Below are 10,728 nucleotides of genomic sequence, written 5' to 3'. Positions count from 1 at the left end.
ACACACAGATAGGCACACACAGACACAAACACAGATACAGACACGCAGATAGACACACACAGATACCCACACACAGAGATAGACACACACACACAGACACGGGAGTGGCGCTCCTGTTGTTATGCTGCTCTCCATACACTGTACGTAAATATTTTCACTTGTAATAATTGTCATGAAAATTAATTGCTAGTTCTAGTAAAGCTGTGTTTTGTTTTCACTACAGAACAGCCTCAGGTTGAACTGAACCCTGGTTACACCTGTTCATCCTGGGCTGCTTGCATCACTGTAGGTGAGGAATGTCTATGTGCAGTTTCCTGGTTCACAGGTTTGGGCGGCTGAACGAAGTGATGAGGAAAGCCCCCCTCCCCCTCCCCCGCGTCGATGAATCACTGCACCTGGTCTCCGGATCCACCTGGTTTTCATCACAGCGGCAGCTGGCAGGTGAAGCAGCTCCCTTAACCTGTCCAGGGTAGAGTCCCAGCTTCAATAAACCCTGAATTCAGGACCCGCACTGCGCTCTGTGGAGTCTCCCTTTCCAGTTCCTTACAATACAGCATATAAATACAATCAAGGGGAGGAGGCCTGGCTGCATGCAGCCCAGGCAAATCAAATCAAAACACAAGAGATGCAAGGCAGTGTTCATTCATTCAGGCATTTATTTCAAAAAAACAAAAACTCTTACAAATCAAAAGGCACGTACTGAGAGAGAGAGCGGGAGAGAGAGAGAGAGAGCGAGTGAGGTGTGTGAACCCACAGCTAGAACCCTGAATCTTGTGTTTGAAGCTGGACAGGATTGCTATGCTGGGCTGCCCATTCCCTGAGTGTGTCTGTGTGTTACAATAACCTGCAGCTACGGGCAAAAGCATTGCATCGTCCTATAGAACAAACTCCTTGTGCTTCCCAGAGTCCAATGAAAGCTGCTGAATAACGTGACGTTAACATATTGAATTACACAGCGCTGCGCAGCTTTCCAATATACTGAAAAAACATATAGAAATGATCTTCACATGTTTATAGAAATGATCTTCACATGTTTATAGAAATGATCTTCATTCCCTGAATCAAACACTGTGTGTGGAGGGTGCCTGTCTCCCCCCGGCACAGCCAGTTCGTCGGGTATTGATTGCTGATTATTGATTATTGATTATTAATTAGTGGAGCCGGATCTTGAGCAGGAAGGTGCGGATCTCCATGGGCTGCAGAGTGACCAGAGTGGGGGGGTCCGCAGGGTCAGCTGACCAGCTCTCCGGACGAGACCAGCCTGAAACACAGCACCACACACAGGCATGAAGAGACAGCGCCACACCCAGGCATGACGAGACAGTGCAGCCTGAAACACAGCGCCACACCCAGGCATGAAGAGACAGTGCAGCCTGAAACACAGCGCCACACCCAGGCATGAAGAGACAGCGCAGCCTGAAACACAGCGCCACACCCAGGCATGAAGAGACAGCGCAGCCTGAAACACAGCGCCACACCCAGGCATGAAGAGACAGCGCAGCCTGAAACACAGCGCCACACCCAGGCATGAAGAGACAGCGCAGCCTGAAACACAGCGCCACACCCAGGCATGAAGAGACAGCGCAGCCTGAAACACAGCGCCACACCCAGGCATGAAGAGACAGCGCAGCCTGAAACACAGCACCACACCCAGGCATGAAGAGACAGCGCAGCCTGAAACACAGCGCCACACCCAGGCATGAAGAGACAGCGCAGCCTGAAACACAGCGCCACACCCAGGCATGAAGAGACAGCGCAGCCTGAAACACAGCGCCACACCCAGGCATGAAGAGACAGCGCAGCCTGAAACACAGCGCCACACACAGGCATGAAGAGACAGCGCAGCCTGAAACACAGCGCCACACACAGGCATGAAGAGACAGCGCAGCCTGTAACACAGCACCACACCCAGGCATGAAGAGACAGCGCAGCCTGAAACACAGCGCCACACCCAGGCATGAAGAGACAGCGCAGCCTGAAACACAGCGCCACACACAGGCATGAAGAGACAGCGCAGCCTGAAACACAGCGCCACACCCAGGCATGAAGAGACAGCGCAGCCTGAAACATTAAGAACAGGTTTGCTGGGAACAAAGACCAGGAGAGGAACGGGACAGCTTTGGCCGCCCCGTATTAAATGAAGAAACACACACAGTACCTCCGGAGGTCCTCCAGGCCAGTCTGGATATCTCATCTCTCCACTGATTGGCTCCCAGAGTCAGCTCCCTCAGTCCTTCAATGCTGAACCGAGAGAAGACTTTCTGTGGAGGAGAGGAGAGGAGAGGAGGGAAGAGAACAGTAGAGAAGGAGAGGAGAGGAGAGGAGAGGAGGGAAGAGAGGAGAGAAGAGAGGAGAGGGGGAGAGGAGGAGGGCAGAACAGAAGAGGAGGAGAGGGAGAGAGGAGAGGGGAGGGAAGGAGACGAGAAAAGGAGGAGAGGGGGAGAGGAGATGAGAGGTTAGTGCTGGGACTGTGGAGAGGAGAGGAGGGGGGGGGGGGTGAGGATCCTCTTCTTTACCTGCAGGTCCACAGTGGCGGGCAGGGAGTAGGTGCTGCTCTCCTTCTTCTCAAACTGGTGCTCCAGCCTCAGCAGCACAGCGTCAGCGTCCCACTGAGCCAGCGTGAGGAGGTGAACATTGAGAGGGAGAGCGCTGAGCACTGCAGAGAACTGGAGAGAGAGAGAAATTTAGAGAGCAGGAGGATCTGGGGCTGCAGGCACTCCAGTGTATCAGTGTGTATTTACCTCCTGCTTGGTGCCCCCTGGGTGCAGGAGGATCTGCGGCTGCAGGTACTCCTGCTGCGCTTGGGGGCGGTGCAGCTCTGCCGCAGCCTCCGGGGGGGACAGGAAGACGAGCAGCCGGCCGCGCACCACCAGCCCGTCGTAGTAATCTCCCGGCTCGGAGAGGGGCTCCCCCACACCCCGGAAATCATCCAGCAGGAGACGGCGGTGCAGCTGGGAGAACGACACAGACAGGGCCAGGGGTTATTAAACACAGAAACACACAACGTATCAGTGAAGTCTAGTATCATTATTAATACTGAAGTGATCAGGAGCCAGGAGTTTGAGCAGGGTTACAAACTCACACTAGCCCTGCTGCTGCTGCTGCACCCAGTCCTGGGGTTCAGAGCTCCCCTCAATGAAGTCTACTATTATTATTAATATTGAAATGATCAGGAGCCAGGAGTTTGAGCAGGGTTACAAACTCACACTAGCCCTGCTGCTGCTGCTGCACCCAGTCCTGGGGTTCAGAGCTCCCCTCAATGAAGTCTAGTATCATTATTAATATTGAAATGATCAGGAGCCAGGAGTTTGAGCAGGGTTACAAACTCACACTAGCCCTGCTGCTGCTGCTGCACCCAGTCCTGGGGTTCAGAGCTCCCCTCAATGAAGTCTAGTATCATTATTAATATTGAAATGATCAGGAGCCAGGAGTTTGAGCAGGGTTACAAACTCACACTAGCCCTGCTGCTGCTGCTGCACCCAGTCCTGGGGTTCAGAGCTCCCCTCAATGAAGTCTAGTATCATTATTAATATTGAAATGATCAGGAGCCAGGAGTTTGAGCAGGGTTACAAACTCACACTAGCCCTGCTGCTGCTGCTGCTGCACCCAGTCCTGGGGTTCAGAGCTCCCCTCAATGAAGTCTAGTATTATTATTAATATTGAAATGATCAGGAGCCAGGAGTTTGAGCAGGGTTACAAACTCACACTAGCCCTGCCTGGCTTTTCGCAACGCAGGGTGCAGCTGTGACCTCAGAGGGATGGGAAAACCTTTGTTTCTGCTTAATAAGCTGTTCTGTACAAACCATAAACAAACCAATTAAAACTGGTTCAGTCAGCTCAGAAACTAACATCTCCCCTGATGCCAGCTCAATAACATCTCCCCCGATGCCAGCTCAATACCATCTCCCCCCGATGCCAGCTCAATACCATCTCCCCCGATGCCAGCTCAATAACATCTCCCCCTGATGCCAGCTCAATACCATCTCCTCTGATGCCAGCTCAATACCATCCCCCCTGATGCCAGCTCAAAACCATCTCCCCCGATGCCAGCTCAATACCATCTCCCCCGATGCCAGCTCAATACCATCTCCCCCGATGCCAGCTCAATACCATCTCCCCCGATGCCAGCTCAATACCATCTCCCCCGATGCCAGCTCAATACCATCTCCCCCTGATGCCAGCTCAATAACATCTCCCCCTGATGCCAGCTCAATAACATCTCCCCCTGATGCCAGCTCAATAACATCTCCCCCTGATGCCAGCTCAATACCATCTCCTCTGATGCCAGCTCAATACCATCCCCCCTGATGCCAGCTCAAAAACATCTCCCCTGATGCCAGCTCAATACCATCTCCCCTGATGCCAGCTCAATACCATCTCCCCCGATGCCAGCTCAATACCATCTCCCCTGATGCCAGCTCAATACCATCTCCCCCGATGCCAGCTCAATAACATCTCCCCCTGATGCCAGCTCAATACCATCTCCCCTGATGCCAGCTCAAAAACATCTCCCCGATGCCAGCTCAATAACATCTCCCCTGATGCCAGCTCAATACCATCCCCCCTGATGCCAGCTCAATACCATCTCCCCCTGATGCCAGCTCAATACCATCTCCCCTGATGCCAGCTCAATAACATCTCCCCTGATGCCAGCTCAATACCATGTCCCCTGATGCCAGCTCAATACCATGTCCCCTGATGCCAGCTCAATACCATCTCCCCTGATGCCAGCTCAATACCATCCCCCCTGATGCCAGCTCAATACCATCTCCCCCTGATGCCAGCTCAATACCATCTCCCCTGATGCCAGCTCAATAACATCTCCCCTGATGCCAGCTCAATACCATCTCCCCTGATGCCAGCTCAATACCATCTCCCCTGATGCCAGCTCAATAACATCTCCCCCTGATGCCAGCTCAATACCATCTCCCCTGATGCCAGCTCAGAACAGCATCAGCTGAGGCCTGTGTGTGAGATCACGGATGCATCACATTTGTTTCTGTTTGCATTTTGATTCCTGAATAAACTATTTTGGATTGGAACTACCTGAAGAAAATTGGCTTATTATTTTTAAGAAGAAATGGAGCCTCTTCCACTCCTGGTCATTTCATTGAGAGGAGTTCTGAACCCCAGGATTGGAAATGCAGGGGTCCCCCCACCCCCTCTCTCCCCCCTCACCATGAGCTCCACAGAGCCGTCCTGGATGCTGCTGCCTCCCATGGAGCGATCAGTCAGGAGGGTGAGCTGAGTGTCTGAGTCCTGCAGAGAGAGAGAGCGAGAGAGAGAGAGAGGAGAGAGCGAGAGAGAGAGAGAGGAGAGGAGAGCGAGAGAGAGAGAGACAGGAGAGCGAGAGAGAGAGAGAGAGGAGAGGAGAGAGCGAGAGAGAGTGAGAGAGAAGAGGAGAGAGCGAGAGAGAAGAGAGCAAGAGAGGAGAGAGAGAGCGAGGAGAGGAGAGAGTGAGCAGGAGAGGAGAGAGTGAGCAGGAGAGAGACAGACAGAGAGGAGAAAGAAAGAGAGCAGGAGAATGAGTTACAGCTTTGCACTGCATTCTGATATTTACACATTTGAACTGCTATTTATTTTCAAAGACTCTACTGTTAAACACGGACACGTTTCAGCGCAAAAACCAGATCAAAAAAAAAAAAAAACACAAGCCACCAAACCAGCCCCATGACTCCACTGAGCTTCCATTGCGCCGAGATGTCTTTGCAGACATAGATATGGGCAGTAATAAGGGGGCAGGGCTGGGGTCAGGCATGGATGACAGTGCTGTGCGATGGGAGTGTCGCGTCTGCACTGGGACTGTCTGCAGGAGCTTTGAGATCTCACAGCGACGCAGGTCTGCAGCTCACCTTGATGTAGATGCGACTGTTCACTGGGTAGTAGTTTCCGGCTACGGGCTCCGTCTGCTTCAGGGTCCAGGTGGGGCGAAAGTTCCTCCTGCAGCAAGCAAGCCAGCCAGGCATCAGAAACGTGTGCAATGAGACACAGAGAAAACAAGATGAAACACTGAAAAGTGCTGTTAAACACCAAATACAGAATGCTGCTTGAAATGAATGACTTCCTTTTAGGACATTTCCAAACGACTCTCACGTGACACCGCCTGTGCTGCATGAAGCAGCCTGCAGGGGCAGTACTGAGGCTACATTAGAAGATTCCACTGCACATGGAGATGGGGGGTGCCTGACCTCCTCTCCAGGATCTCCCTCCCGTTGGAGTCAGTGTAGAACAGTCCGGCCGTCTTCAAGGGAGTGTCGAAGCGAGTGATGATCTCCTTCCCCAGACCGTCCCTGAGAGAGCGAGAGAGCGAGAGAGAGAGGGAGAGAGGAGAGAGAGAGAGAGAGAGAGAGGAGAGAGAGGAGAGAGAGAGAGAGAGAGAGCGAGAGAGCAAGAGGGAGAGGGAGAGAGAGAGAGAGAGAGAGGAGAGAGAGGAGAGAGAGAGAGAGAGAGAGAGCGAGAGAGAGAGCGAGCAAGAGAGAGAGCGAGAGAGAGAGCGAGCAAGAGAGAGGGAGAGGGAGAGAGCGAGCAAGAGAGAGGGAGAGGGAGAGAGAGGAGAGAGAGAGGAGAGAGAGAGCGAGAGAGAGAGAGAGAGAGCGAGAGAGCAAGAGGGAGAGGGAGAGGGAGAGAGGAGAGGAGAGAGAGAGAGAGAGAGAGAGCGAGCAAGAGAGAGGGAGAGGGAGAGAGAGGAGAGAGATCAGAGATATACACACACACACACACACACACACACACACACACACACACACACACACACACACACACACAGATGCACTGAGACTCAGCGATACACACTGAGATACACAGAGGCACACACAGACAGACACACTCACTGAGACACACCGACACTCACCCCACGGGAATGGGCCCCACTGTCCACTCCAGCTCCAGGACGTTCTGGGCCCGATAGAGACGCACCACCTGAGAGCACCAGGCGCTGAAGTTCTGATACACCTCCTGTACCAGCGCGTTCTGAGGGAGAGAGGGAGGGAGCCAGTGTGAACAGATACCAGCTCACTCTGAATCTCTCCCCTGTGTGTGTGTGTGTGTGTGTGTGTGTCTACAGCCCTGTGTGTGTCTCCAGCCCCGTGTCTCCCCTGTGTGTGTCTCCAGCCCCGTGTCTCTCCCCTGTGTGCGTCTCCAGCCCCGTGTCTCTCCCCTGTGTGCGTCTCCAGCCCCGTGTCTTTCCCCTGTGTGTGTCTATAGCCCCGTGTCTTTCCCCTGTGTGCGTCTCCAGCCCCGTGTCTCTCCCCTGTGTGTGTCTCCAGCCCTGTGTCTCTCCCCTGTGTGTGTCTCCAGCCCTGTGTCTCTCCCCTGTGTGTGTCTCCAGCCCCGTGTCTCTCCCCTGTGTGAGTCTCCAGCCCCGTGTCTCTCCCCTGTGTGTGTCTCCAGCCCCGTGTCTCTCCCCTGTGTGCGTCTCCAGCCCCGTGTCTCTCCCCTGTGTGCGTCTCCAGCCCTGTGTCTCTCCCCTGTGTGCGTCTCACCTGCACAGTGTAGGTCTGGGCGGTGGTGCTGATAGGGACTGGCTCAGAGGAGTTGGGTCTGAAGATGTAGGCTCCAGAGGTCTGTGAGCTCTCGCCATTCCCTGTGCTGGCGTTGTACCTGCAGGCATTCAAACAATCTTAAGAGAAACAGCATCTCCAACAGTGACGCTGGCTTTTCAAGAGCGCTTTTTTCTAGTTACACTTTGGCATTGTTTTTGAATTAAGAATAAAAATAATTCAAAAGAATAAAAACACACAGATGATTTGATAGCAATACAGAAAGTGAAAGTACGCATTGAAAACAACCCACTCAAAACAGCATGCTGTACATGCGTGAAAATATCAAATCGCATCTTACAACCCTTGACTATACAGAGTGTGTCTGACTGGTTGCTTGTGTGTCTCAGCGTGTCTTTGTGTCTGACTGGTTGCTTGTGTGTCTCAGCGTGTCTTTGTGTCTGACTGGTTGCTTGTGTGTCTCAGCGTGTCTTTGTGTCTGACTGGTTGCTTGTGTGTGTGTTTGGCGTCTCTCTCACCAGTAGAAGTTCTGTTTGATTGGCAGGGTCCTCTTCCTATCCAGACTCTGGATCTCACTCAGCAGGCCGGTCTGTGGGTCAAAGTTCACCCTGAAGAACTGAAACACAGACACACATCAATAAAGCACACGGGGACATATTTCAGTTCACACACACACACACACACACACACACTCCCAGTACAATCCCAGCATGCCTCACTTCGTTCTGGATGCTCATTGCCGCGTCCCGCTTGCTCTGGTGCCCCCCGGTGGCTTGATTGTTGTTCTGCGCCGTCCTGGACACGGTGTAGGTGGTGAATCCGAGTTCAGGGAGGGAGGAGAGGAAGACGAGCTCGTTAACAGAGTACCCGCGGTCCCGGCGCACTGCCCGCGTGGCGTTCGACACAGGGACCACCTGAGAGAGACAGAGACACGGCTCACTGTGTGACTTGATACATTACTAAAATAATTATAAAACTCTAGATGCCTCACATACACAGCATCAGACAGCCAGCGCTCCGCAGGCAGCCAGCGCTCCGCAGACAGACAGCCAGCGCTCCGCAGACAGACAGCGCTCCGCAGACAGACAGCCAGCGCTCCGCAGACAGACAGCGCTCCGCAGACAGCGTGTGCAATGCTTGGAGTTGCTGCTCCACTCGCTCACACTCACCTCACTGTCGACAGGCTGCCCGGACGAGTCCGTCACACTGAACTGGGAGCCGTTGACTGGGAGCCGCACTGGCCAGCTCACCCTGCGAGCCAGCGGGTTATACAGGGTGACCGAGAACTGAGGAGAGAGAGGGAGAGAGAGAGAGAGATAGGGGTTATACAAGGTAACAAGAAGTGAGGATAGGAGAGCAGGGAAAGAGAAGTGAGGGGAGGTGACAGCGAGGGAGGAGAGAGCGAGGGAGGGGAGGTGAGAGCGGAGGTGAGAGGGGAAAGAGGGGAGGGGAGAGCAAGAGAGGGGAGGGGAGAGCGAGGGAGGGGAGGCGAGAGCGGAGAGAGGGGAAAGAGGGGAGGGGAGAGCAAGAGAGGGGAGGGGAGAGCGAGGGAGGGGAGGCGAGATGGGAGACAGGGGAGGGGAGAGGGAGAGAAGGGAGGGGAGAGGGAGTGGTTGCAGCACTAGTGTGGAAGTCATGGAGAGGAGACGAGGGGGAGGGACAGTCTTACCTTCTGGGAGGACTCCGACGTGGGGCACACGCTGATGTTGAGATTCTCACAGAACACGACAGGCCCCTGACTCCCAGTCAGAGCCGACATGGCGTTAGCCACCAGGATCTGCACAGAGAGAGACACGGGTTAGAGCCTCCTCCCTGGTCCCTGCTCCCTCCTCCGAGTCACCGCACACACACACACACACACACACACAGCACGGCTGGGTTTACAAGCCCTTTACTCCAAAGAGTAAATCAACCTCACCTCGCACTGGTCCCAGTGTCCCCAGTCTCACCTCGCACTGGTCCCAGCCCTGGGACAGTCTCCTCGCATAGTCGTCTGCTACGTGCTGCTTCTCCGTCCCAGACACCGCGTCGTGATGCTGGGCCACGGCCATCGCCCTCTCTGCCAATCACAAGACAGGGCAGCCTGGTCAGGGGGAGTGTGGACCAATAGAGTGACACAGCAGCACGCACACACACACCAGTATATATACACTGACTGACACACACACATTAATATATCTATATATAATTGTAGAGAGCCTCACTGAGGGTATCGCTGTCTGCTTTGCCGTAGGGTCCATCCCTGGACACTTTGCCTCCCAACACCTCCAACTGACTGCAGACCTGTCAGAGACACGAGACTCAGAGTCAATCCCAACCACACTGCCTCCTAGTGGAGACTGGCACGCACTGCACTGTGTTCCCACAGTGTCTGAACAGAGACACAAGACTCAGAGTCACTCCCAACCCCACACTGCCTCCTAGTGGAGAGTGGCACGCACTGCACTGTGTTCCCACAGTGCCAGATCAGACACAAGACTCAGAGTCACTCCCAACCCCACACTGCCTCTTCTGGAGACTGTGATCTCGCTGGGCTGACCTGCAGGAAGTTGTTGCTGAGTCGCTCGTATCGTTTCAGGGCGGGGCGGCTGGTGAAATACCCCGTCCAGAAGTTGTGGGCATTGTCTGCGTAGGGGAAGAAATCATCATACTTCATCGACCTGCAGAGAGAAAGAGATACAGCCAGCACTGAGCAGGAGAACACACACACACTATCAGAGCACACACACACACACACACACACACACACGCACGCACGCTCACCAGCTGATGTTGGCGTTGTGGAGCTCCTTCAGGTAGCAGGAGGGAGTGGAGTAGAGCGCGTGCACGTTGGTCTCGCTGGTCTGTGTTCAACAAGAACAACAAGAGCTTCTGTTTAAAATATCGATACATCTGACAAGCGGTACACTGGAAACGTGTCTCAGCCTGTGTGTGGGTGTGCGTGGCTGTGGTTTGAAGCAGTGTGTGTGTGGGTGTGCGTGGCTGTGGTTTGAAGCAGTGTGTGTGTGCGTGGCTGTGGTTTGAAGCAGTGTGTGTGTGTGTGTGTGTGCGTGGCTGTGGTTTGAAGCAGTGTGTGTGCGCGTGGCTGTGGTTTGAAGCAGTGTGTGTGTGCGTGGCTGTGGTTTGAAGCAGTGTGTGTGCGCGTGGCTGTGGTTTGAAGCAGTGTGTGTGCGCGCGTGGCTGTGGTTTGAAGCAGTGTGTGCGTGCGTGGCTGTGGTTTGAAGCAGTG

The 10,728-nt window shown here is 54.0% G+C and overlaps 1 protein-coding gene across 1 annotated transcript in view; it reads right to left on the bottom strand.

The window, feature by feature from the left end:
- Nucleotides 1-638: 638 nt before the first annotated feature.
- The window catches only part of man2b1 (mannosidase, alpha, class 2B, member 1), a 17,074-nt gene continuing 6,984 nt past the window's right edge, over nt 639-10,728 (bottom strand). The window contains exons 8-24 of the mRNA XM_059006992.1: nt 10,263-10,342; nt 10,039-10,159; nt 9,704-9,782; nt 9,449-9,558; nt 9,169-9,276; nt 8,669-8,785; nt 8,219-8,413; nt 8,018-8,115; nt 7,482-7,599; nt 6,851-6,969; nt 6,189-6,290; nt 5,853-5,940; nt 5,179-5,259; nt 2,742-2,951; nt 2,517-2,666; nt 2,159-2,261; nt 639-1,261 (exon numbers count right to left, since the gene is read on the bottom strand). Of these exons, the coding sequence (XP_058862975.1) occupies nt 1,152-1,261; nt 2,159-2,261; nt 2,517-2,666; nt 2,742-2,951; nt 5,179-5,259; nt 5,853-5,940; nt 6,189-6,290; nt 6,851-6,969; nt 7,482-7,599; nt 8,018-8,115; nt 8,219-8,413; nt 8,669-8,785; nt 9,169-9,276; nt 9,449-9,558; nt 9,704-9,782; nt 10,039-10,159; nt 10,263-10,342 (1,989 nt within the window). The 3' untranslated portion in view covers nt 639-1,151. The remainder of the gene's footprint in view (nt 1,262-2,158; nt 2,262-2,516; nt 2,667-2,741; nt 2,952-5,178; nt 5,260-5,852; nt 5,941-6,188; nt 6,291-6,850; nt 6,970-7,481; nt 7,600-8,017; nt 8,116-8,218; nt 8,414-8,668; nt 8,786-9,168; nt 9,277-9,448; nt 9,559-9,703; nt 9,783-10,038; nt 10,160-10,262; nt 10,343-10,728) is intronic.

Source organism: Acipenser ruthenus, chromosome 34 (genome assembly GCF_902713425.1).
Source record: "Acipenser ruthenus chromosome 34, fAciRut3.2 maternal haplotype, whole genome shotgun sequence".
NCBI lineage: Eukaryota > Metazoa > Chordata > Actinopteri > Acipenseriformes > Acipenseridae > Acipenser > Acipenser ruthenus.
The sequence above is the reverse complement of the archived record's forward strand: the minus strand, read 5'-3'. Positions and strand labels throughout refer to the sequence as shown.